Source organism: Spea bombifrons, chromosome 3, assembly GCF_027358695.1.
Source record: "Spea bombifrons isolate aSpeBom1 chromosome 3, aSpeBom1.2.pri, whole genome shotgun sequence".
Taxonomy (NCBI): Eukaryota; Metazoa; Chordata; class Amphibia; order Anura; family Pelobatidae; genus Spea; species Spea bombifrons.
This window is the reverse complement of record NC_071089.1, coordinates 46,053,642-46,080,468: the sequence shown is the minus strand read 5'-3', so window position 1 is coordinate 46,080,468 and position 26,827 is coordinate 46,053,642. Positions and strand designations below refer to the sequence as shown.

The window sequence follows — 26,827 nt, the reverse complement described above, 5'->3', positions numbered from 1 at the left end:
CAGTAAAGAGGGATATACAAAATATGAAGCCTCCTGTCTTGCTATAAAATTGCAGTTATGTTTACCTAACCTCCCTTAAATGATGGACCAGGATAAAATGTATTAAATCACACTGCTTCCAGAACCTTTGATCTTGGGATTGACAATTTAAAAAAAAATCCTAGCAAAGGCCATTTCTATTTCACACAATAAAGCTTCAGCACAGTCTATAGAACTATTTTCATTGAGAATGACAGGAAATGTCAAAAATTATTACTTTTTTTAACTTGAAACTGTCTCTTGAAACTGGTCAAATGCTACTTGCCCTCCCATTTTAATAAAGAGTAAACTATTTGTAGGGAGGGGTGAAACTTTCTTGAAAATGGAAACCAGTTGTTTAACATGGGGGAGAAATCTACAAGTCAGCATGACTATAGCTCAGCATTCTCCATTTCTCTTACACTGGAATCTGACCCTGGTTTCTACTCTGCCATCCCTCTTTTCAGTTAACTGGACCATTGGATGTTGCAGTGCTTCACATAAATCACACTCATATTGTGTGTTTATGCTGCAGTAAATGTGTTTATAAATTAGCTTGTGAAAGTAACGTACCTACCTACATATATCACTTCCATCAAATAGGAAATACATCTTCCACTTTGAGCATTTGAAATTTTGGGGGGCAACGCAGGAAGGAGTAAAAAAAGAGGCACTGATTTTGTATGAACTGAACTGACAATGTTCATCAAACATCTTTTATTCTATTTGCTTACAGAAGGAACCAAGAACAATTCCAACATATGATGGACCTTCAACCATACCAAGTGGTCCTGCTGCTAATGTTGCTATGAATTGACCTTGACTGGCATGACTGGACACCTGAAGGCTTGGATGCCAACATACAACTGCAGCTCAACATCTCCGACCTATACTGTTCCATTTCTATCTGTTTGTTTCATTCTTATAACCACTTAACATGTGTAGCTTGTTTGTAGAGTTTTGTTTGCACAACTACTTGCCATTTTTTAATTTTGTCATATGTTGGGAAATAATACTCCTCTGCAAAATAAACCTCTGAGGAAATGATGATAAATCATTGTGACTAACTTAGCTTTTTTAATATTATTATTTTCAACCAAACTCTCTTATTGGGGGTTATTTTCCAGACTATTCAGGTATATATGTATATGTTTAGAGTAATTTAAGGGGGGGAAAAAAGACAAAAAAAAAAAAACATTTTTACACATTTCTTACATTTTCAATACCTGTTTCAATTTCATTGGTGTTTTTTACCAATGCTTGTACTTTTAAACCTTTGTGTACTTCTGGTTAAAAAAAACTCAAGATGTTAAAGTTGTTATAATACAGTGTATTTTTGCCCTTTGAATGACAGAGGGGTGGCAAATTCTTGATAAATCAATACTTTGCACATTCCTCTTGCACCTGAACAGTTTGGTTTCCTGACAGGGCTTGATTATGGCAGTTTTTACATTAGGATTAGGCTTTTACTGCTGCATATTAGGGAGTACTACAGTTGAAGTTAAGTCTAGTTATCGTGTGTAAATTTAAAACCACAGAGATACTGAACATCCTCTGCCACAAACGTATATAAATAAATTAAAACATTCCAGGAAATATGATACAAAAATGTTTCTATTTCCAAAAAAAGAAGCAAATTATCTGTTTTTAGCAGCTCAAAACGACCTGCTGCATTTTTTTTCATGTCCATGAATAGACAAGTTGTTAAAATTCACATGTGTAAAGCACTTGCTTTCAGTCCAGTTCTTATAATAATGATCATGCCCATAGTTAAGCATCTTTTATAAGTACACAATGAAGCGTTTCATGTAGGATTTATGATGTTGAAAAGATGGGCATTTCTTTGTGAACTACACAGTTTGTTTTCATTACCACTAGCAAATACTGTAGGTATTTGACTTCCATTTCCCTCTCTCTCTTTGTTAGCCCGATTTATCCGTTGACCTTGTGTATAGTTAAAATGCCAAATTAGATTTATAGCAGCTTCAAGTTGTATTAAGGATATTTTGCTTTCTGTAATACTGTTAAAAATAAAGTTTGTTTGTTCTATTCAGTGTATCGGTTCTAATCTTTTTCACTACTTTTGTCATGCATACATATGTATCTTCAAACATACAAATATGAAATGCCAGTTTTAGGCTTGTGAAATGTTCTGTAGGACAGGACACTAAAAAATAAAGTACAGATAGTTCACCCTTTCAAGGGCTTATGGAATGTAAAGCAGAAACTGCAATGAGAAAAGCCTTTGCGGCAAGCACAGAATCGTTCAGAACTGGAATCGCTTCAGCATCGGTTTCCAGAGAGGTTACAGCATGGCTAGCACAAGTATATGATGACTTTGCAGCCATAGCTCCAAAAAAAACATCTCTTTGGTCAAGCTGGCAGTTGCATTTGTAGAATGCCTCACTAGAAAGTATAGAAGTATCTCCATATACCCATTTCTCAGTCTTTCCAGATGTACCTGCAAATAGACATTCCCTCAGGGGCCAGTATCCATTAATTTCAATTTCAAGCCTATGGCTACATCATGGGCAGAAGTTTATCTGGCATCTCCAAATGTGATCTGTAAGGCGGCAACTTGGAGCAGTTTACACACACACGCCACAACTCTACTGTCTGGGTGACCTGGGTAAGAAAAAAACTTTCCTTCGGTAGAAGTGTCACGAGCAAGGGCTATGGGTTCGGCTGAGAGTGTGGAAGTGTACGGGTTAACAGGGTTAACGGGTTACCTGTTACTTTTCCCAGTAACCACCAAATTAACCCCCAAAAATCTTACCTACACCATCACCCCAGTGCCACTTTATATCTGGGCATCTTATGGTACCCCAAACAAAACAGAAATTACAGTATAAAAACTTAAGACCTGTAAATTACCGTATGTGCCCGGGGTTTAGCACAGGAATGTGCAATTCGTATCGCTTGATGCCCGGGACATGCAGTTCCGGGCGCCGGGGAGGCAGCAGGGTTAGGATACAGATCCCCCGCAGCTCTGTAGGGGACCTGCATCCTACTCTCCAATACGCTCAGACAGCCTCCCCTGCCAGCACTTTCCACGGGGTAGTGCCGGCACGGGAGATTGTTAAAACACATCGCGCAGACGTTCACCGGCGAGCGTAAACAATCTCCGCTGCTGGCACGTCTGCTCGATGTGCTTTAACAATCTCCCTTGCCGAGAATTCCCACAGGGGGAAGTTGTATACGCGTATTGTGTAGATGTCCCCTGCCGGCCCCGCAAGACACCCGTGAGTCTGCACTGGTAAGTCTAGGGGAGGGGGGGGCACATCTTGGGGGCAGAGTGGCAGCATATCTCAGGGGGGGGCACAGAGTGGCAGAAAATCTCGGGGGAGTGCAGAGTGGCAGCATATCTATTACACTTTGAATTAAAATTCTTCTTTAAAAAAAGTGCCTAACTTTTAGGGTGCGGCCTATAATCGAGCCAATACGGTAATTTTTCTGGAAAAAGAAGTCAGCATCGAGCATTCCCTATCCATTGTTGACGTCAACCAGAAAGCCAGCAGAGTATATCCCTACTGGCTGATCCCGTGCGTTGCAATCTCCAATGCAAGTTTATAAAGACTTCTTTGGTGATCACTGCCTGATTAGTGCAGGGGGATCACAGGGCAAAAAAAACTTTTCATAAAAAATTTAAAAAATCACTAAAAATAACATAATCGAGCAAATACGGTATTTTAAGACAACCCTGATTATAAAATGACCCCCCAAAATCTGAATATAGTTTAGGAAAAAAAGCCTAAAGACTAGCCTATAAGAAAAAAGTTTTACAAGTAAATATTAATTCACATGTAAACTTTTTTTTAATATTTAGTAAAAACTATGATTGAGAAAAATGCATTTTTTTATTTTTATTTCTATTTATTTCCAAACTGCCCCCTAGTTATGCACATCTGCCCCCCTATATGCCACTTTGCCCCCCCAGATATGCCTTATAGAAGGTATAAGGCATATCTGGGGGCAGTGGCATATAGGGGGGTATAAGGCATAAATGGGGCAGAGTGGCATAAAGGGAGTATTAGACATATCAGGGGGGGCAGCCTGGCATATAGGGGGTATAAGGCATATCAGGGAGGCAGAGTGGCATATAGGGAGTGGCATATAGGGGACGACCTTAAATATAAGACGGGGGTATTTTTCAGAGCATTTGTTTACTATATTCGAGTAAATACGGCATATACACTCACTGGCCACTTTATTAGGTAGATCTTGCGTATCTGGATTTCAGTAAGGCCTTTGACACTGTCCCACATAGAAGACTTATAAATAAACTGCAATCTCTGGGTTTAGATCCCAATGTTGTTGAATGGATTAGAGAGTGGCTGAGTGACAGACAACAGAGGGTTGTAGTCAATGGCTTATATTCAGAACAAGGTCTTGTTACCAGTGGGATACCTCAGGGATCTGTACTTGGACCCATTCTCTTTAATATTTTTATTAGTGATATTGCAGATGGTCTTGATGGAAAGGTATGTTTATTTGCTGACGACACAAAAATTTGCAACAGGGTTGATGTTCCTGGAGGAAGAAGCCAAATGGCAAACGATCTAGGTAAAATGGAAAAATGGTCAGAGCTGTGGCAATTGGCATTTAATGTAGATAAATGCAAAGTAATGCACCTGGGGCATAAAAACCCAAGGGCAGAGTATAGAATATTTGATACGATCCTAACCTCAACGTGCGAGGAAAGAGATTTAGGGGTAATTATTTCTGAGGATTTAAAGGTAGGTAGACAATGCAGTTGAGCAGCAGGTAATGCTAGCAGAATGCTTGGTTGTATAGGGAGAGGTATTAGCAGTAGGAAGAGGGAAGTGCTCATGCCGTTGTACAGATCACTGGTGAGACCTCACTTGGAGTATTGTGTACAGTACTGGAGACCGTATCTCCAGAAGGATATAGAAATGTTGGAGAAAGTGCAGAGAAGGGCTACTAAAATGGTTTATGGATTACAAGATAAACCTTACCAGGAAAGGTTAAAGGATCTTAACCTATATAGCCTGGGAAAAAGACGTGACGGGGGGATATGATAGAAACATTTAAATACTTAAAGGGAATCAACAAGGTAAAGGAAGATAGTTTATTTAAAATGAGAAATACTACCACAACAAGAGGACACAACCATAAACTAGAGGGGCAAGGGTTTAATGGTAACATCAGAAAATATTACTTTACGGAAAGGGTAGTGGACGCATGGAATAGCCTTCCGGCAGAAGAGGTAAATGTTAATACAGTAAAGTCATTTAAGCAAGCATGAGATAGGCATAAGGCCAAGTTAGATATAGGATAAGGGCAAGTACTAAAGGAAAGTACTCAGAGGTTGGGCACACTGGATGGGCCTACTGGTTCTTATCTGCCGTCACTTTCTATGCTTCTATCTTGCAAGTAAATATGGGATATACACTCAGTGGCCTCTTTATTAGGTACACCTTGCTAGTACCGGGTTGGACCCCCTTTTGCATTCAGAACTGTCTTCATTCTTCGTGGCATACTTTCTACAAGGTGCTCGAAACATTCCTCAGAGATTTTGGTCCATTTGGACACAATGGCATCATGCAGTTGCTGCAGATTTGTCGACTGCACATCCATGATGCAAATCTCCCTTTCCACCCGAGTGGTCATTTGAGTTATTGTTGCCTTTCTGTCGTCTCAAACCAGTCTGTCATCTCAAACCATTCTCTTCTGACCGCTGACATCAACAAGGCGTTTTCATCCACACAACTACTGCTCACTGGATATTTTCTCTTTTACGGACCATTCTCTGTAAACCCTAGACATGGTTATGTGTGAAAATCCCAGTAGATCAGCAATTTCTGAAATACTCAGACCAACCCGCGTGGCACCAACAACCATGCCACGTTCAAAGTCACTTAAAGCCCCTTTGTTCCCCATTCTGATGCTCGGTTTGAACTTCAGCAAGTTGTCCTGACCACGTCTACAGGCCTAAATGCATTGAGTTGCTGCCATGTGATTTGCTGATTAGCTATTTGTATTAACAAGCAACTGAACAGGTATACCTAATAAAGTGGCCAGTGAGTGTATATACAATTCGTACCCTCTTACACAAAGATTAGATACCTTTTTACATTTGATGATCATATTGTATCCTATTATTGTGGTAAATTTGAGTTTTATTGAGTATCTACTTGCAGTATGCTAATTTTTCTTTGTCAATAAAAGTTGTGTCACTCTGAGTGTCTAACAAAGCATAGACAAGCTGTTCATTGGATGGATTTTTAACAGAGGAAAATGTTTAATTTTCAGATTTAAAGCCTTTTCTATTCTACAGTGATTTTCTTTTAAATGGTAACCAAATATAGACAAAAAACACCTCTGAGACTAAAGAGGAAGTTGGAAAAAACGGAGTGAGGTAAAATAAAATGAATTCCTTGCCATTATCTTTTCTTGTGAAACTAAGACTAAAAAAGTGCTCTTACAATGCCAAAGTACAGAGACAAGGCTTTATAAAACTTCTCCCAATATCAAACTGTTGCAGTGAAGTAATTAAATACGCACTTGCATATCTCACTAACAGCCCCAATTGGCATACTGTTGATATGCTAATTTTATCACTACTTAACCCCCTTAAGGATCTGGGTTATTTTACAATGTTTTACCAAAACTACCAGAGCAACTGTATATTTTGTTTTCTTCAGTTATATAATTGTTATATCTTTTAGTATGAAAACATTCTGAAAAAGTCGGAAAACTAAGAAAAAAAACTATACAAAGCAGGGCAAATGAGTAAGAAATAAAACAAAATGTACCAAAGTATTTGTCATGGAACACCTCATATGTCTGTTATTTTCATTTATTTTAGTGCTTCAAAACTAGATTTTTTTAAAAAAAAAAAAAATGTGATAAACTGGGAGTTGGCAGTCCCACCCTGGGTATTTACATTAACTCGGTTCTATAGATTAACATATATTACTATGCAGATTACATATTTTGGAAAGCCTTCTAACGAGTAGCTAACAAGGTCCCTTAATATCATGCAGAAACTGTTTAAAACACCTACTTTCAGTTAAGTAATAGCTAGTTTTTCATAAATAAGTGTTACTTTTAAATGAATTGTATATAAAATATTTTGGAAAGTACCAGGCTTTGAGCCAAAAGGCACTGGCGGAATTCTTAAGAAGTTGGAGCAAAACTATTATAAATTACCACACGCACACATTCCAAAATGAGTTAATAGACATAAAGACAAAATGGTCTCTTAACCAAGCTTTCCCCAGAGGGGCCCACAGTCTGTATCTTTTACAATTTATATTCAACAACCCCCTCCTCGGACTACAGACACAGTAAAGGTCCTACATTTCAATTTAACCCAATAAGGCTTTATATTCCCTAAAAGCACACCCCTTGTAGATTTCAAAGACTTCCCATCACTTTACTTCGGGATGGATCTGGTAGTAATAATTATTAGACTTGTGCTTTCGTCTTTGGGCGAACATGCAAACGAACACGAAGAGTGCGTTTTTTTGTTCGTCCCGAAGAAGCGAAGATCACGGCAGTAAAATGTACACGAAGACGAAGACACACAACACGAAGAATCTTCATGTTAGTCTGGTCTTCGTCTACTAATCTCCCTGGTCTCTTCCCCATCTAGCCTACCTTATCTCCGCAGCATCGCAGGGTTTGTCGGAAGCGGAAATCTGTAGGTTCGCCATTAGGGGTTAAGGGGCCGTGTGAGTGAGTCCATTGGTCGCCTGCAGGGTCTTCCCCTGGCATCAACCAATTGATGTGCGCCAGGAGTTTAAAAGTCTGTACGAGTGACCCTATTGGTCGCCAGCAGGCGCACGTCTGCCAGAGGAGGCCCCTGCAGGTGACCAATAGAGTTGCTCGTACGAACATTTAAACTCCTGGCGCCAAAGCTGAAGCTTAGTCTGTACTGCGTTAACCCCGTATTAACCCCTTCAAAAAAATTGGAAAAAACACGGAAAAAAACGAAAGAAAAAAAAACGAAGACAGGAACGGGCGAATATTCGTGGAATACAAATATTTTTTCCCCCACGAAGATGAACACAAAGAGTCGGCCAGCGCCCAAGTCTAATAATTATGCATTAAAAGAAAATAATGAAATGTTTATTTTTTTATTAATATTAGTGTGTGTTTTTTTTCATCTTGGATGACCTCTCTCTATCTCTCTCTTTAGGGCAGCTGTTACTAATATGAAGGGTTATCCTACTGGTCACTCACACTCTCATTCTCATTCACTCTCTTGTGCTCTCTAAATGTTCCTCTACCTTATTTGCCAGCCACGTCGCCTTCATCGTCTATCTGTTATCTTAAAGACAGAAACATAGAAAGTGACAGCAGATAAGAACCGTTAGGCCCATCCAGTCTGCCCAACCTCGAAGTACCTGGCCTTTTATCCTATATCTAGCTTGGCCTTCTGCCTATTCCATGCTTGATTAAATGTCTTTACTATATTAACATCTACCACTTCTGCTAGAAGGCTATTCTGTGCATCCACTACCCTTTCGTAAAGTAATATTTCCTGATGTTACCTTTAAACCTTTGCCCCTCTAACTTATGACTATGTCCCCATGTTGTGGTAGTATTTCTCCTTTTAAAGTAAACCCTCTTCCTTTATCTTGTTGATTCCCTTTAAGTATTTAAATGTTTCTATCATATCCCCCCTGTCATGTCCTTCTTCCCAGGCTATATATGTTAGGATCATTTAACCTGTCCTGGTAAGTGTTGTCTTCTCTCTTCTCTTCTATCCTCAATCTGCAATCTTCAATCTTCTGGTAATGCCTGGTGACGTCTTCTCCTCAATTGGAGGATCAGGGAAGGGACGTCACCGGACGTGCCACCATATTGGCCTGATGGCAAGTTAAGCCAAAATGATGGTGCTTTTGGTGATGTCCTCTTCCCCGATTGGAGGATCAGGGAGAGGATATCTCCACAAGCGTTATAATTTTGGTGGAAGTTCCTGTGGCTTTACGTCCGCAGAGCTGCAGCCTGAGATAGCAGATTGAAGAGAGAAGATAAAAGATAGTAGATGAGGATGAAGAAGATCTAGAATTGGCTGCCAGAAGCAGACGTGGTTGGCAGAGAAGGTAGGGAAAAGGCAGAAAAGAATGAACGTGTGAGAGTAAATATGGGCACCGGGAAATGCATTTTGTGTTTGGGTGTCGTTGTGACAGTGCCTGTACTGGTGTGTGTGTTTGGGTGTCGGCGCGGCAGAGCCTGTCCTGGTGTGTGTGTTTGGGTGTCATTGTGACAGAGCCTGTTCTGTGTGTGTGTTTGGGTGTCGGCATGGCAGAGCCTCTCCTGGTATCTGTGTTTGGGTGTCAGTGTGGCAGAGTCTGTCCTGGTGTGTTTGGGTGTCTGTGTGGCAGAGCCTGTGCAGGTTTGTGTATTTGGTCATCTGTTTCCTGGCACTTACGGTAGGAATAAACTGAACTATTTAATTTTTATTTATCCAGAGATAAATGCCCAGAAATCAGTGAGATTTTTACTCTATTTCAATCTGCATATCTTTTAAAAGGATTAGTGGCACTAAATTGTGGCTTCAGGAGGCCCGTGTATGAGGATTCTTTTTTAGTGTACCGACGTACTTCCAATCCCATCACATTTCATCAATATGCGTTAGAAAATCGGGAAAAGATGGGAATAGGTGGTGGGCTGATACGGTGGCGCAATGGTCAACCAAATGCTCAGAGAAGAGCAACAAAATGCCACTTGTGCCAAGCAGATCGAGGGCCTATCTGAGAGGCTTACCAGGGATACCGTAGTACTGCAAGGTCCCAAGGTAATTAGAGCAAGTAACTATCTGCAAAAGATGGTGCCTACAAATCATGTTGAGGCCTAGCTTATGGCATTTGAGTTAACAGCTGAAAGAGAAGGCTGGCTTGTGGCTGAATGGGGAAGCTTACCAGCAGCTCTCTCCCCTTGCTTTCAGGGAGCCAAATGATCTTCCCCTGCTCAGGTCACGGGGGTATTTAACTGGCTCTCCCATTAATTAATAAATGCAAGTGAGTACTAATGAGAGTGTCCTGGAATCCCCGGACTCGATTCCCACCTACTGTACCCTTGCTGCTCATAAACCGTGGAGCACTCTGCCTATTTATCCAAAACAGCATTTGAAAGGTCAAGTACTAATGCTGGACAATGGCAGCCTGGCGTGCAGCTGGCTTTTCAATTCATCCCAAAGGTGTTCCACGGAGTTAAGATCAGGGCTCTGCGTAAGACAGCTCGCTTTATGCACAGTGGCACAGTCATGCTGGGACAGTAAAGGGCTTTCCCCAAAATAGTGCCTCAAAGTTGGAAGCATAGCATTGTCCAAAATGTTTTGGTATGCTGTAGCATTAACATTACTCTTCTCTGGAACTGAGGTGCCTAGCACAGACCCTGAAAAACAGACCCAGACCATCATGTCTCCTCCACCAAACCCTACACTAGGCACTATGCATTCTGGTAGGTAGCGCTCTCCTGGCATACACCAAACCCAACGCTAGGCATTGTGCATATTGATCTTTGACTTGTGTGCAGCTGCTGAGCCATTTTATGAAGCTCCTGATGCACAGTGCTTGTGCTGATATTGCTTCCAGAGGCAGTTTTGGAACACTGTAGATTCTACAGAGAACAGGTGATTTTTACGTACTACACAGCACCCAATAGGCCCGATTTGCGACTGTGTGTCTGAGTTGTTGTTAATCCTAGACACTTCACAATAACAGTGGACCTGGGCAGATCTTGCAGGGCCAAACTGAGTTGAGGGATGGCATTGCATGACAGTGCTACATTTAAAGTCACTGAGCTCTTCCGTATGACCCATTCTACTGACTTTCTTTGTCTATAGTGATTGCTGCCAGGCCCGGACTGGCCATCGGGCACACCGGGCATTTGCCCGGTGGGCCGGGCCACGGCAGGGCCGCATTGACTTAGGGGCTGATGGAGCTGCAGCTCCAGGCCCCTACCCTACCTACCGGGTCCGCCACTCTAGGGGGCCGGGAAGTCCCCACCAAGGCCGGCCTTACGGGTCTGCGGCCGCACAGGGTATAAATTAAAACATCGGGGTTTTTTTTAACTTTATTTAACATCCTCCATGTTAAATAAAGTTTTTTTTTAACTTTATTTAACATGGAGGATGTTAAATAAAGTTAAAAAAAACCCCGATGTTTTAGTTTAAACCCTGTGCGGCCGCAGACCCCTAAGGCCGGCCCTGGTGGGGGCTTTCCGGACCCTTAGAGCAGGACCGGCCTTTGGGGTGTGCGACCGCACAGGGCGTCACACTCTAGGGGGCGGGGGGCGGTCCGCACCGGGTGCCGCTCATCAGGGGGTGCCAACTTGCGGCACCCGGCACCCCTCCAGAGACGGACAGTAATGTCCGCCGCTGGAGGAGCAGGTTCGCAAGGGAGCGGTATCGGAGGTCTTTAACAGACCTCCGGTTCCCTTGAGTGATTTTAAGCCGGGTTCAACCCGGCTTAAAATCACTCAAGGGAGCCGGAGGTCTGTTAAAGACCTCCGATACCGCTCCCTTGTGATCTGCACGGCAACAGCTGCTGTGCGCCGGGATCTGACAACAAACCCCGGCGCACAGCAGCTGTTGCCCTCTGAACCGGAAGAAGACAGAGAAGACAGAAGAACTGAAGAAGAGGAGGAAAAGGAGCTGTAAGGAGAAAAGAGGAAAGGTAGGGAGATATTCAGTGAGAGTGGATTGGTATATATGTGTGGATTGGTATATATGTGTGGATTGGTATATATGTGTGGATTGGTGTATGTGTGGATTGGTATATATGTGTGGATTGGTAAATATGTGTGGATTGGTATATACGTGTGGATTGGTATATACGTGTGGATTGGCATACGTGTGGATTGGCATATGTGTGGATTGGCATACGTGTGGATTGGCATACGTGTGGATTGGCATACGTGTGGATTGGTATACGTGTGGATTGGCATACGTGTGGATTGGTATACGTGTGGATTGGTATACGTGTGGATTGGTATGTGTGTGGATTGGTATATGTGTGTGGATTGGTATACGTGTGGATTGGTATATATGTGTGGATTGGTATAGGTGTGGATTGGTATACGTGTGGATTGGTATATATGTGTGGATTGGTATATATGTGTGGATTGGTAAGTGTGTGAGAGTGATGGGTGTTATGCTGTACCATTTCCAATGTCTTTTTCATGATCTAATTATGCTCTAAAAGTACATCATAACTCCCATCACTCTATACTGTTCCATACAGTGACAGAGCTGGGAGGCAGAGGCCTTGCACCCCCACCGCAGGACTCCTGAAAGGTAAGTGAACTTCAAAGAGGGAGAGGGTAGATAGTTAGGAGGGGTAGATAGGGAAAAGGGCGTGAGACGGGGGAAAGAGGGTAGATAGGGAGAAGGGAGTGAGAAGGGGTAGATAGGGGAGAAGGGAGTGAGAAGGGGTAGATGGGGCAGAAGGGAGTGAGAAGGGGTAGATAGGGCAATCATACTCCTATCATGCCAAGTCTGCGAGTACATCCTAGAATCTGGGTATGCCTGGGCATGATAGGAATGTGATTGCTGTTAACAATCATATATATATACATATAATATTGTTTTTTAATTGTTTTGTCCTATTTTGGTGTGTTACTTACTTTAAATAAAAGTGTTAGATTTTTTTATGGTGTGGGGAGGTCATATTCGGTTTCGGACAGGTAAATGCTGCATTTTCGGTTTCAGTCCAGAATTCGTTTCGGTGCATCCCTACTACTAAGCCAGACAATGAAGTGGAAGGCCTACACCACATCAATGTTTGGCGTAGTATATAGTGATTGGTGTTATGCTGCACTATTGTCAATGTCTGGCTCAATGTATAGTGATAGGGATTACGCTGTACCACTGTCAATGTGTGCCTCGGTATATAGTGATAGGTGTTATGCTGTACCACCGTCATTGTCTGCCTCAGTATATAGTGGTAGGTGTTATGCTGTACCACCGTCAATTTCTGCCTCAGTATATAGTGATAAGTATTATGCTGTACCACCGTCAATGTCTGCCTCAGTATATAATGATAACAGTGAGAAGAGGCAGAGGTGGTAGATAGTGATACAGGGGGATAGATAGTGAGAAAGGGGAGTTTTGTTACAAGTTTTTATTCCTTTCTTTTTTTGGGATGGGGGGGCACCAGAGGAGTAGTCCGCACAGGGCGCCAGAACACCTAAGGCCGGCTCTGCCTTAGAGTGGCGGACCCGGTTGCAGTTGCGGCGGGCTTAAGGGGCTCTGCCTTAATGCGGCCATATTTTAAGGTACTAGCCTGGAGCTGCAGCTCCATCAGCCCCTAAGTCAATCCTGCCCTGCCACAGGCGCGGTCGCAGTTGCTGCTTGCTCTGGCAACAAGGTAAGTAGGGTGAGGGAGGGGGCTTCAGTGAGAAGGGGCAGAGGGGGGTTAGGTAGTGAGAAAGGGGGAGAGGGGATAGATAGAGGCGGTACATATTGATAAGTGGGGAAGGGGGTTACATAGTGAAAAGGGGGAACATAGTGAGAAGGGGCAGATAAGATGATGAGAGGGGGTAGTGTGAATGCGTATGAGAATGAATGAATAAATGTGTGGATGAATTGTGTGAATGCGTATGACAATTAATGAATTCATGTGTGGATGAATTGCTTGAATGATTTGTGAGACTGCATTAATGAATGTGTTAATGATTTGTGTGAATGATTAAATGCAAAGATGGTACATGAAGGGTGGGCTTTAACAATAAATAAATAAATAAATAAATATGGGCTGCTCAGGCTTAAATGCCCGGGCCTATTTTTTGTCCCAGTCCGGGCCTGATTGCTGCATTTGTGCTTGATTTATACACCGGTTAGCAATGCGTATGGCTGAAACACCTAAACTCAACAATTATGAGGGGTGTTCACGTATATTTGGCCATATACTGAATCATTTCCTCGCATTGCATTTATAACCAATGTAACATTTCAAAATAACTAGATTGTAAGCTTGTTAGGAGGACCCTCTTTACTTAATGTAATGTTTGGCCTTACTCTGCCAATTTTTGTTTTGTCATACCCTTTGAATATATAACTGTAGTTATATGTTCTTTGATCTTGAAAATCAGTTGTGGAAACAAGCATATTACGTTTCAGTTGAATAACTTGTAATGTGAAGAATCAGGCACACACAACATCTTATTTTATAGGTGTATTCATTGGAATCAACTAATGTACATCAAAACAAAATTTATGAAGACCTATTAAGATGATTAGTGTATATATATATATATATATATATATATATATATATATATATATATATATATATATATATATGTAACTATTGTAGTGCTATTGATATTGCGATGATGTGCAGGGCTTCTTTAACTAAATATATTCAAGGGGTAAGATAAAACTAGAACTGACTTACTAAGACAAAGCTATACACAAAGTAAAGACTACCCTTCTCTTTAAAAAGAAAATCACAGACAAGAAAATGCCATTTTCTGCCAGCAATCAATAAAAATAAAAGTGTGAATATTTGAAAAGCAAAGTGTAAATGTATCAAGTTTCTAAGTACAACAATCACTGACTTAAATCGAATGGTTTTAGCAAAACACATTATAACACAAGCCCAGGATACTATTATCAAATGCATTAAACCAATTTTTTCCATCATAACATCAGTATCTTGTTTGTCTTGGAAATAATTCCTTGGCTGTTAAAATACTTATTTCAGCTCTACTTCACAAAGGAGATTGACATTTATGCCATAATGGCTTTGTTATATTCAAATCACTTTTACCTGTAAGATCCTATCATAACAAATTTATAGATAGTGTACCATTAGTTTTTTTTCTTTCTGGTAGAGTGCTTTCTATTACATATATTTGTTTTGACCTATTATTTTGTGCTAAGGAGATCAGCCATCTAGTCATGTATTAGCCCTGCAGGTGAACACTGAATTCATTTCTCTATATTATAATCTTTAGAAGCCAAATATTACAAAACTATCATAAAATGCTCTATACCTGATATACACTGATAATTATTCTCTTCTCAAACTGACTGTGGGTTTTTATTTAGACATAATCACTGTTACTGGCAGTGTATCGCCTTCATGTTGTTTGAAGAAAGAAATCAGTGACTCAACAGCTCAGTACTCTTTGTTCAAAATATTTTGTCTCAGAAGACATTTTAAAAAGGTGATAATATAATTGATTTTCTTCCTAAATGAATGGCTATGTTATAGCATCATACACAGGGGCGTAACCAGAAACCAAAGGGCCCTGGTGTGAAAATTACCCAGGGGCCCCTTCAACAGCTGGTCTGTGCCATCATTGGCATTTGTCTGTGCCTTCTTTGCCCCCCCTCCAACATACACCCTGACACACATATGTAAACACACTTACAGAAAATTACACACACTTATACACGCACACATTTATTCTAACACACACTCCATCTCACCCCACTTACACATAAATGCTCAAATACCTACATAATTACAAACACATATACATACGTCCCACATTCTTCCCACTCATGCTTTCCTCTCACCACTACTGAAGCTTTCTCTCATGAGAACACGATACATTCATGTCTTCCTGTGGCGGTTCAAAATAGTTTAAAATTGGGTCCTTTCTAACTATTTTGAATCAGTATGAGGATACAGGAACAAAGGGTTGCAGGTGTCACACTGGGCCCCCTAGAAGCCTGTAGTTACGGCATTAATCATAGACACAGTGCCCTAATGATGCTCATACAATTTTTTTTGTTCTACTGCTGTCTTTCAGTTCTGGGGCTCAGGGCACATTTTTATTCACTTTGCTATAGTTAGATTTAGGTGGAAACGATATACTGTATTTGCCCGAATATAGGTCGCACTCCCCCCCCCACACTTTTAGTCTTTAAAGTGGGGGTGCGGCCTATAATTGTGGTTTAGCGCAGGCATCCGGAATTTGTATCACCCGACGCCCGGCACATGCCGTTCCGGGTGGGTGTTTTTTTTTTCATTGAGCCCTGCTGCGGGTGATACAAATTGCGCAGCAGGGTTAGGATCCAGATTCCCCACAGAACTGCAGGGGACCTGGATCCTCCTCTCCGGCAGCTGGTGGATGTCTGCGCGATTTACGTAGACTACCTCTGCTGCCGGCACTTCTACTGGGGCTTCTAGAGTCTGGTGGGGGTGCATTGGTAAGTTGGAGGGGAGCATATCTAGGGAGCAGAGTGCCATTTCTAGGGGCAGAGTGGCATTTCTAGGGGGACTAAAGCATATCTGGGGGTGCAAAGTGGCATTTTTAGGGGGTATAAAGCATATCTGGGGGGAGAGTGGCATATCAGGGGCAGTGCGGAATATTTATAAGTAAGGTGCATTATGAATTAAGGGGGGGGGATAAAACCAAATTTCTGTTTGTATGTAACCTATGTTGACTAACTGCGTAATAGATACCAAAATGTTAAAATACATGTATTCCTGTTCATTAGATAAAATACTGTTTTACCATTCCACTGATGTGTATTTCTTCTATAAAAATATATTTTGCTTTAAAATAGCACCAAATTTGCACGGTCAATGCGGTAAATGCGGTAAATGGATTACACCTAGGATATTATATATATATATATATATATATATATATACACATACACACACATATATATATATATATATATATATATATATATATATATATATATATATATATATATATATATATATATATATATATATATATATATATATATATATATATAAAGTCCAAAATTAACAATTGCACTCCAAATGCCAAATTTCTGCCCGGTGCCAAATAACTGCAGCAGTAAATAATATAAAGTCCAAAATTAGTTACCGGCACTCCAGGGACTTTACAAATGACCACACAAACAACTTCGGTTTTCAAGTCAACGTTTCAGTCTTGTTTATTACAGACTTTCATCTGGACTTTATATATATATATATATATATATATATATATATATATATATATATATATACATAAACATTTACGGCATGTAAACTATTGACAGATACCTAGATTGAGGCAATAAGAGCATCTGATCACATGATACATTAGTAAAACACACAAAAATACACTAAGAGCATATCCACCCATATTATTTCACAATAAATTGCAAACCAAATAATGAAAGTTACAGAAACAAATTATTTTTTAAAAGCTCCCTAATAAATATATTCAATAGATAAATGGTATCTACACACAGATTGTACACAGAGTAATATAATTACACAATATAGTGTCATTTAGGGATTTAGGGACACATTTGAAGAGGTTAAATCCCAGAATCATGCTTAAAACACAAAAAGGAAGTATAAAATGTACATGTCCCCAGACATGTCAACCTTTTTTCACCTCTGGTGCACCAACTTTATAGCCCCTTTATGACTGTTTTTTTATTTTTGTACGTGCTATAAATTTTCTTCTTTCTAATTTACTGTGCCCACATAAATTGTATATTGCTTTTTTCAGGACAATGAGGACTTTCTGATCATCTTATTCATAAAAATATGGTAAAAATGAAACATTTTTTTTCTGAATTTTATTTGAAAAAGTTAATACAAGAACCTGCTAAATAGATTCTATTATGTGTCCTATGTTTTAATGTTTTTGCTATGGGTCAATAAGTACAAGTAGCGTATTGCTATTTCAAAACCATTTTTTTCAGATCTGATCATCTTGTGTCCATGTGCTATTTGGGACATCTTTGAAGCTGGCCAATTTAATTTACCCCATCAATTCATATATTTTACGGTTATTCTGACCCGGCCTGCCTGACCACGTCTACTCTGCCTGAGGGCTTCCTAGCAATGTGCCCTGCCTGAGGGCTTCCTAGCAATGTGCCCTGCCTGAGGGCTTCCTAGCCGTGTGCTCTGCCTGAAGGCTTCCAAGCTGTGTGCCCTGTCTGAGGGCTTCCAAGCTGTGCGCCCTGCCTGAGGGCTTCCAAGCCGTGCACCTTGCCACTCTGGTTTCTCCTCGCTACAGTTCCCCTGTCCACACTACAGTCCTGCTTTTCTGTCTGTTGTGTGCCTGTCTGTACCCCTTGAAGCATCATGACTGGTATCCCCTGCAAATGGGCTCCTACCCGACCTGCTGGCCCTGGTCCTGACAAAAATGTAAATGTCTTCAAGTATACTAACCTCAGCTCCCATCACACTTTCAATTGTATTGATTGAGGGTGATGAGAGTTGTCCACAGAAGCTTATCACAAAAAAATGATTGTTTTATGACATTTATTTTTTTTATTGCGTGGAAGGGTTTTTTTTGTTTTTTTTTGTTTGTTTGTTTGTTGTTTTTTTTAAGAGTGTGGGGGCTCCAGGGAATATATTTATTACTTAATACACAACATGTTGATTTTTTACTTACAAACGGATATGGATGTGGAAGGATTTGTGTTCTTCCGCAATTATTTGCTAGCTCTGTCTAGTCAATGGATTTCAGTGACACGCTATCTGACAAAGCAAATACCTCGAAGAGGAAAAATGGTTTATTTTACAAGAAACACGATTTAATTGGTAATTGGATACTAGAAATTACCAATCAGCAAAGACATATTTCATTTTAAATCTATACCATCCATTATTTTTTGTTTAAAATTTCAAAACTAGCAGGGTCAAGACACCTCTCTCTTGGAAAATACCTGTTATTGAGGAATACTAGCCAGTGTCAATATAATGACATGCCTTTATTGCCACATTCAGTAATCATGCTGATGTGTCTTATTAATGCATTAAAAACACCCACACACGTCAGGTAATATCCTTGAATCTATTGCCTGTTCCTGCTGCTATGAAATGTCAGCCCCTACATTACTTCATAAGTAATAAAGTTTACAGTAATGAAATAATTTTGTCATGAGCACTACTTGCCTGCTTTACCATCAAATCAACTTTTCAACATAGAAGAATAAACAAGAGGGAAAACATTATGAAGCTACAACCGGTTCCTGAATGACTCTTCTGCCATCAAAAGGAAAAACTGTACACCAAGGAAGCGTGTCTATGTCAGAAGGTTTTTGACTTGCAATCTCCATTTCGCAGACATTGTCCTTCATGTTGAGAAAATAACCCAGTGATGCATTTGCGACATTGTCTCAGATGAACCATGGTTTTCCCAGAAATACATCCTTTTTGTCAGTACTTTTTTCCCTAGACGCCGTGAACATCAGTTCTTGGCCTCTTTTTGCCGTTCCCTTGTGAGCAACATATTATCTGCTGCTCTAGTATTGGTTTCATGTGAAAGCTTTTTCTGGAAATAATATTACATTTTCCTGAGGCGTTGCCTTTTGGAGGCCTTTAGCTTGTTGTATTGGAAGTAATAATCCTGCAGCGCATCTCTAGGGTCACGAGCCCGAGCCAGTTCTTCGTTTACTGAGAATGGGAGAAAGAGATATTGGTTATACAAAAAATATTTGGGGAAAACATTACAATTACATTTGCTACTATTTTAAATGTGTATTAAAGATCATTTAATACCAATCTTGTGGTAAAGTTTACCAAGCTATCACGTGAGTTATATTTTGGAAACAAAAAATAAAAAATCCAATCCCTTTAAACTAGGTATGTATGAAGCCCTTTGATTGATATGTACTTAACACACAATATCGCTGCACAATGCACTCAGGCTAGGTTTCCACTTGGGTTTTTTTAGCTAAAAACGCCTATAAAAACGCCAATAGCGCCACCTGGCGTTTTTTTGTGAAAAACGCATGCAGCCAGATGTTAGCTGTAATTCAATAGGAAATCGCAAAATGCCATTTCCACTTGGCGTTTTTCTGTCTGGCGTTTTTTCAGTCCTCTTTGGCGTTTTTCTGCTTTTTTGGGCTCTGTGGCAGTTTTTCAAAACTGCAGCATGTTGACACTCTGGCGTTTTTTGCAAGAAATCTTGGCTTTTTTTCTCCAATAGAAGTCTATGGGAGAGAAAAAACGCCATGAAAAAGCCATGTGGGTTTATTGCCTTGGCGTTTTTTATGGCGTTTTTTCCACAGTTACAATGCAGAGGATGGACCCAGTATCTGTGTGTCCTACGAGAAATAGGCTGAAAACAAACAGTTTCACACAAAACAAAGTCCTGGACTGGTTCATATTGCATTTTACACCATTTGGAACAAACATGCCATTACAAACAAACATACGCGACCGGATCCTGCGTGCCAAAAGCAACAGCAAACAATTTGCACCATCATTTGGGGCCAATCTTCCCAGAGGAGCAGACATTCGAAATAAAGCATGCCTTACAAACCACAGAAAAGAGACAAAGGGTCTACCAAGTAAATGACATCAGGAGAGGGTAGATACTTGCCATTTATCCTAATCCCTTTTAGCTGGGTGAAACTTCTAACTTGTAAAGGTTGGAAAAACTGCCTAAGGTCAAAAAAAGCAATTTCCACAGAAAGGCTAAAACGCCAGAAAAAACTGCAGAAAAAACGCCAAAACGCAGGTAAATGCAGTGGCAGTTTTCTTGGCAGTTTTCCTGGCGTTTTTCATCAAGAAAAAAACGCCGGACAAAAACCCAAGTGGAAACCTAGCCTCAGGCTAGATTTCCATTTGTTTTTTTTTTGCTAAAAACGCCTATAAAAACGCCAATAGCGCCACCTGGCGTTTTTTTTGTGAAAAACGGCTGCAGCCAGATGTTAGCTGTAATTTTCTTCAGTGCTCCTGTACTTTTTAAGGGTTAAACACAGTTTTAGCTGTTTTTTTTTAAAGCTAGGTGAGTGAAACAAAAATTATAATGTACTATACAAATACTGTATAAATATAAATTAGAAAGTCAAACAATAAACCGGTATCTAAACCTTTAGTGACCTTAGGTGTGGAAATTAAGCATGAAAAAAAACAGTTGTAATATATAGCAAAGAGCAGCATACTGCCTAACATTATAACAAAGGGTCACTAAAGACTGGGCCTTACTGATTAGCCACTTACGAGAAATAGGCTGAAAACAAACAGTTTCACACAAAACAAAGTCCTGGACTGGTTCATATTGCATTTTACACCATTTGGAACAAACATGCCATTACAAACAAACATACGCGACCGGATCCTGCGTGCCAAAAGCAACAGCAAACAATTTGCACCATCATTTGGGGCCAATCTTCCCAGAGGAGCAGACATTCGAAATAAAGCATGCCTTACAAACCACAGAAAAGAGACAAAGGGTCTACCAAGTAAATGACATCAGGAGAGGGTAGATACTTGCCATTTATCCTAATCCCTTTTAGCTGGGTGAAACTTCTAACTTGTAAAGGTTGGAAAAACTGCCTAAGGTCAAAAAAAGCAATTTCCACAGAAAGGCTAAAACGCCAGAAAAAACTGCAGAAAAAACGCCAAAACGCAGGTAAATGCAGTGGCAGTTTTCTTGGCAGTTTTCCTGGCGTTTTTCATCAAGAAAAAAACGCCGGACAAAAACCCAAGTGGAAACCTAGCCTCAGGCTAGATTTCCATTTGTTTTTTTTTTGCTAAAAACGCCTATAAAAACGCCAATAGCGCCACCTGGCGTTTTTTTTGTGAAAAACGGCTGCAGCCAGATGTTAGCTGTAATTCAATAGGAAATCGCAAAATGCCATTTCCACTTGGCGTTTTTCTGTCTGGCGTTTTTTCAGTCCTCTTTGGCGTTTTTCTGCTTTTTTGGGCTCTGTGGCAGTTTTTCAAAATCGCAGCATGTTGACACTCTGGCGTTTTTTGCAAGAAATCTTGGCGTTTTTCCTCCAATAGAAGTCTATGGGAGAGAAAAAACGCCATGAAAAAGCCATGTGGGTTTATTGCCTTGGCGTTTTTTATGGCGTTTTTTCCACAGTTACAATGCAGAGGATGGACCCAGTATCTGTGTGTCCTACGAGAAATAGGCTGAAAACAAACAGTTTCACACAAAACAAAGTCCTGGACTGGTTCATATTGAATTTTACACCATTTGGAACAAACATGCCATTACAAACAAACATACGCGACTGGATCCTGCGTGCCAAAAGCAACAGCAAACAATTTGCACCATCATTTGGGGCCAATCTTCCCAGAGGAGCAGACATTCGAAATAAAGCATGCCTTACAAACCACAGAAAAGAGACAAAAGGGTCTACCAAGTAAATGACATCAGGAGAGGGCAGATACTTGCCATTTATCCTAATCCCTTTTAGCTGGGTGAAACTTCTAACTTGTAAAGGCTGGAAAAACTGCCTAAGGTCAAAAAAAGCAATTTCCACAGAAAGGCTAAAACGCCAGAAAAAACTGCAGAAAAAACGCCAAAACGCAGGTAAATGCAGCGGCAGTTTTCTTGGCAGTTTTCCTGGCGTTTTTCATCAAGAAAAAAACGCCGGACAAAAACCCAAGTGGAAACCTAGCCTAATCATTATCTTAAAAATTCTAAATGCTTGCCATTCTTGAATGCCTGTATTCAAATCCCTACTTTAACTGTGATAAACACCTTTTCTTCAGTGCTCCTGTACTTTTTAAGGGTTAAACACAGTTTTAGCTGTTTTTTTTTAAAGCTAGGTGAGTGAAACAAAAATTATAATGTACTATACAAATACTGTATAAATATAAATTAGAAAGTCAAACAATAAACCGGTATCTAAACCTTTAGTGACCTTAGGTGTGGAAATTAAGCATGAAAAAAAACAGTTGTAATATATAGCAAAGAGCAGCATACTGCCTAACATTATAACAAAGGGTCACTAAAGACTGGGCCTTACTGATTAGCCACTTCATTTTATTACTCGTGAAAACAAAAATAAGGCCTTAAAATAGCCAGTTACTGCATTAAAGCACACAGCAGCATTTGAAGAGTTGCAATAATGCCTCCCATCAGCTGTCCATATTTATTTCCAGAATTCTAGCAGAAACACTTATAAAGCAATGTTTTTCAATTGTTTTAACCTGTTTTTTCCCCCAGACACATGTCCAGCAATTCAATGAGATACTCAGTTCTTAACTTAACCTATAATGATCCCTTAAGCACTAAGTAACCATGGCAGTGTAATTAGTGATAGTGGTTATAACATGCATGGTTTGATTACAAGTATAGATTGTTGCCCACAGAGAGAGAAGTAATAGTCATTGTAGGCATAATTCTCTTTGATTAAGGTCAGCTTTGACGTCAACCAAAGTGGAAGGGTCTAGAAATGATAATCTGTATACTTTTTAACATAAAAGTAAACAAATGATCATTGCTTTACTAAGCAAACTTAAAAACACTATAGCCATCATACACGCTTGAATGCATACAAATAATTGAATATCCCATATATCACGAATAACTGAATATCTCCTGGATGTGCATACCAGTGCACACAGGCAATATCCTCACTGCCAGTCAGATTTTTGGGCCAAGAATTAATGGTGGTCTAACAAGACCTTTCATGCACACGCACATAAAGTACTCCCGTTTATTTCAAAAGGAGCACTTTTTAGTCTGTATCTTGCACACAAATCATACAGCAGTGGAGACTGTACACTACAGCCTCTAAAACATTAAAACTAGAGAGTCAGAGGCTTAAATGTAATGCTAGATAGTTTTACTTTATCAAGAGGTTAGTAGATAAGCAGAATAACCTCCCAGCAGGAGTGGTAGAATTTATTGTAATAAACCTCAACATTAATTAAATAGGAACAGGGCTGAGCCTAGGGTCACTAATGCCTGGGTGCAAGATTTGTTTGGTGCCCTTAGGTGGGTGTGGCTATACTGCTTAATCATCTCCCTAATATACATAATACTTCTACCCACATACAATTTTCTATGGCAACCATTCCAGTTATTTAGGGACCCTGACTTCACCAAGTAACATGTCAATCACTTTCCACAGTGCCAGCTTTGCCCCTAAACAGCTTACCAGTGCCATTGTTGCTCCCAAACAAGCTGTCAGCACCATCTTTGTGCCCAAACATCTTGTGAGTGCAATCTTTGTACCGGCCAGAAGCTATTTTTTTAAATTCTTTTTATATAAAAAAATGGCGTACATATGAATATGTTTTTTTTTTTAAATTGGGTGGGTACAATAAGTGGGAAATAACAGTTGAAGAAAGACATAGCAAAAACACAAAAATTGCGCTGGTCCTATAGCATTAAAAATGTGTGTGTTTACAACAGCCTGACCAGATGGGTCTAGTGGTGCCATCAAATTCTATATTTCCCGGATGCCTCTTCTTCATTCTGTCTGTAGAAGTTACCTCTGAGGTACTAAAGGTTTATATAGCCCACACAATAAAATGTATCAACTTTGAACAATTATACCATAATCTTAAATCTTAAGTTTAGTCACATAAAACAACACCAAAACATGGTTCAGTGGTGTATTTTGGCTCAGCCAAACCAGGCCTAGGGTGGTGGTCCCTATACTGGAAAAACAGAGGCAGATCACCCATCCAGCCCATTTATAATACAGAGAACTGTACCAAGCTGGCACAACCTGCAGTTGCTGCACTCCTCTAGGAGGCCATTGTGCCTCGGTCTCTCAGTTTGTTATAACCCATTCTGTATCAACTGCTGTGTAAGTTGTTGCCATTTTATAAATAAAATGACAATTAAAATAATAACATTTTTCAAATAATTGCTTCTTGTTTTAGTATCCTAGACAGTGTTCATAAACAATTGTGGCTAGAATCCCTCATATAGATATATAATGTTGTTCCATTGTCTGTGTTATTGTGTACAATTACGACAGTAGAATGTCGTCAGCTAATAAACTATGCTTAACACTGGTTAGCCAAAACATTAATGAAGTATTATTAATAGTTAACAGTTAACAGACCACCATTTGCCTCGGTAAGCACTGGTGTTCCAGGACTGAGCCCTATGCAGTTTGCCAGTCCTCATGTTTTGAACCTTCCTTAAAAACTTACCTTCATCAAGCTTTATCCTTAAGTATGACATGATCCCTAGAAGAAGTAAGGTAACTGGTAGAAAGATCCCACCAAATATATAAAGTGCAGGCAGCTCTCTAACAAACTCAGATATTATGTGACCCATGTTTAAATGCGTTCTTGCCAGCCAAAAGTGTTCTCATTACACCATTCGGAAAACCAACTCAAGCCCTGCAGTCTGTTTTATGTATTTTCTGTCTGTGTGTCAAGCTCCGGATTTGGCCTTTGATCCCACAATTGAAGCTTTGTGTTAGGACTTTGTTCTGTTTGTACAGTCCTGTGATTCCTAAGAGGATTGGAGAAGGGTTATAAAATAACTTTGTTCAACAAATACTTTATCTTGCTTGTTACTGATAGCAGTATCTTAAGAGTTCTCCAAAATAACTAATACCAGCAGTTTTGTTTTTTACAGATGCCTTTTTTGTAACTTTTTTATTTAGGTCTGCATGCAAAGTAAAATTATGAAAATTTATGAAGTCGTTTACAAAGCATCCACATCTTTATGTTAGGACGGAGGGGGAAAAAGTTCTGCCAAGGAATCCAGTCCAAACCAGTGGCCTAGTAATAAAACAGCCCAAAGCACATTTAGTTTTTTTTTGGAACATTCCTAAAATGCACAATCCGGTCCTATATACAACACATTTACCATAAATAATAGAAAACCTACTAAAGAAGCATCAAAATTATCACATTTTAATTTTAAATCTGCCTTAAATCCGTAAATTAGTCCAAAACCTCTTGTGAAACTACAAATAACACTTCAGACAGTAGGCAAAATGTTTAAATCAGAGCAGCACAGGTGGGAATTACTCTCCTGCCCCCCCCCTTGTTACTCCTCCCTTGGTTTATAATATCAGCAACCTATTCACTAAATAATGAATAACATGCCACTTCAAACACACATTAAAAACTGTCATATTTAATGGTTTGGTTTTTACAAACCAAATTCCTGCTAGTCAACAAACAAAATGCAGTGTTTGCTATCTGTGTGAAATGATAACAAGTGATAATGGCAGATTGTCTTAATTTAACATCAATGCGTTTATATGTGCAACAGATTGGTAGCGCAGAGATATTTGCCTTAGGTGAAAAATAATATGAAAGTTTCTAAAATGAGTCAGTTAATTATAAGCATGCTATCTGATCATTTATTCCCGTGGTTTGGAAGCAGGGATACTGCGAGGTTTTGCTATGCTTCAGGCTTATTTTACCCACTCCAATGATTAATACATGTACAGTATCATCATCTTATTATTTTTGCATATAAACAATTTCAATACAGCACAGATAATCGTCCATCCTGGCCTACTTCTGGGGATGAAACAGCAAAACAAACCATGCCTAAGGATCAGTATATTGGATCAAATTAAAACAATCAAATTGGGCAAACACCTGAAAGGGGTGCACAGTCCAAGATTCACAAACACAGCTAGCTTGAACTGATAACCCACTATTTATAGATTAAATGGGATCCACAACGATGTGGATTATTTAAATCTCAAACAAACAAAAGTACTTTAAGATGCATTCTTCGTTGACGGAATTGTATGAGACATTAAACCATCGCCTTAATGCTTAACTGCAAGGATGTTCTTTGTTGGTTTTGCTAATTCCTGCATAGAAGGCTGCTATATGTAACTAATCAATCGCTGCACGCTAAAAGATGGCAATAAACGTACATGGAAGGCCTCATTGGGCACTGGCCCAACCGGATGTTTTTATGTGTTAATTATCAGCTAATACAAACTTACATGTTTTAGTTCTATATTATAGAACATAAATGGTAAGCAAAATATTTAGCTCTATATATATTGTTAAAAATGCATTATGTCCCACCAGTGCTTTGCAGCCTTTGCGGGATGATGTTAAATATTCCATGCATGAAGGCTACATTTACACAAAATTCCCAGATCTCCACTTTCAGCTTTGATGGGATAATTTGTTATGCAAAGAATGAACAGCTGTTTTTCTAAATGAAATTTTCCCATGTCACA

The 26,827-nt window shown here is 39.7% G+C and overlaps 2 protein-coding genes across 9 annotated transcripts in view; one reads left to right on the top strand and one right to left on the bottom strand.

The window, feature by feature from the left end:
- EPB41L2 (erythrocyte membrane protein band 4.1 like 2) overlaps positions 1 to 1,188 on the top strand; it is a 113,103-nt gene extending 111,915 nt beyond the window's left edge. For all 8 annotated transcript variants that reach the window (XM_053459243.1, XM_053459250.1, XM_053459247.1 and 5 more), the window contains one exon: positions 755 to 1,188. The gene's annotated coding sequence lies outside the window, so the exon portion shown is untranslated. The remainder of the gene's footprint in view (positions 1 to 754) is intronic.
- Positions 1,189 to 19,172: 17,984 nt separating this feature from the next.
- SMLR1 (small leucine rich protein 1) lies at positions 19,173 to 25,041 on the bottom strand. The gene is made up of 2 exons (XM_053460682.1): positions 24,813 to 25,041; positions 19,173 to 19,349 (listed from the first exon to the last, which is right to left on the bottom strand). The coding sequence occupies exons 1-2, from the start codon at positions 24,937 to 24,939 to the stop codon at positions 19,240 to 19,242; spliced, it is 237 nt and encodes a 78-aa protein (XP_053316657.1). The 5' UTR covers positions 24,940 to 25,041; the 3' UTR covers positions 19,173 to 19,239.
- Between the last annotated feature and the right edge of the window lie 1,786 nt (positions 25,042 to 26,827).

Coding starts and splice junctions, on each gene's coding strand:
- SMLR1 (XM_053460682.1), bottom strand. CDS start 24,939: ATGGGTCACATAATATCTGAGTTTGTTAGAGAGCTGCCTGCACTTTAT. Junction 19,350..24,812: donor AAGGATAAAGCTTGATGAAG/GTAAGTTTTTAA, acceptor TCCCATTCTCAG/TAAACGAAGAACTGGCTCGG.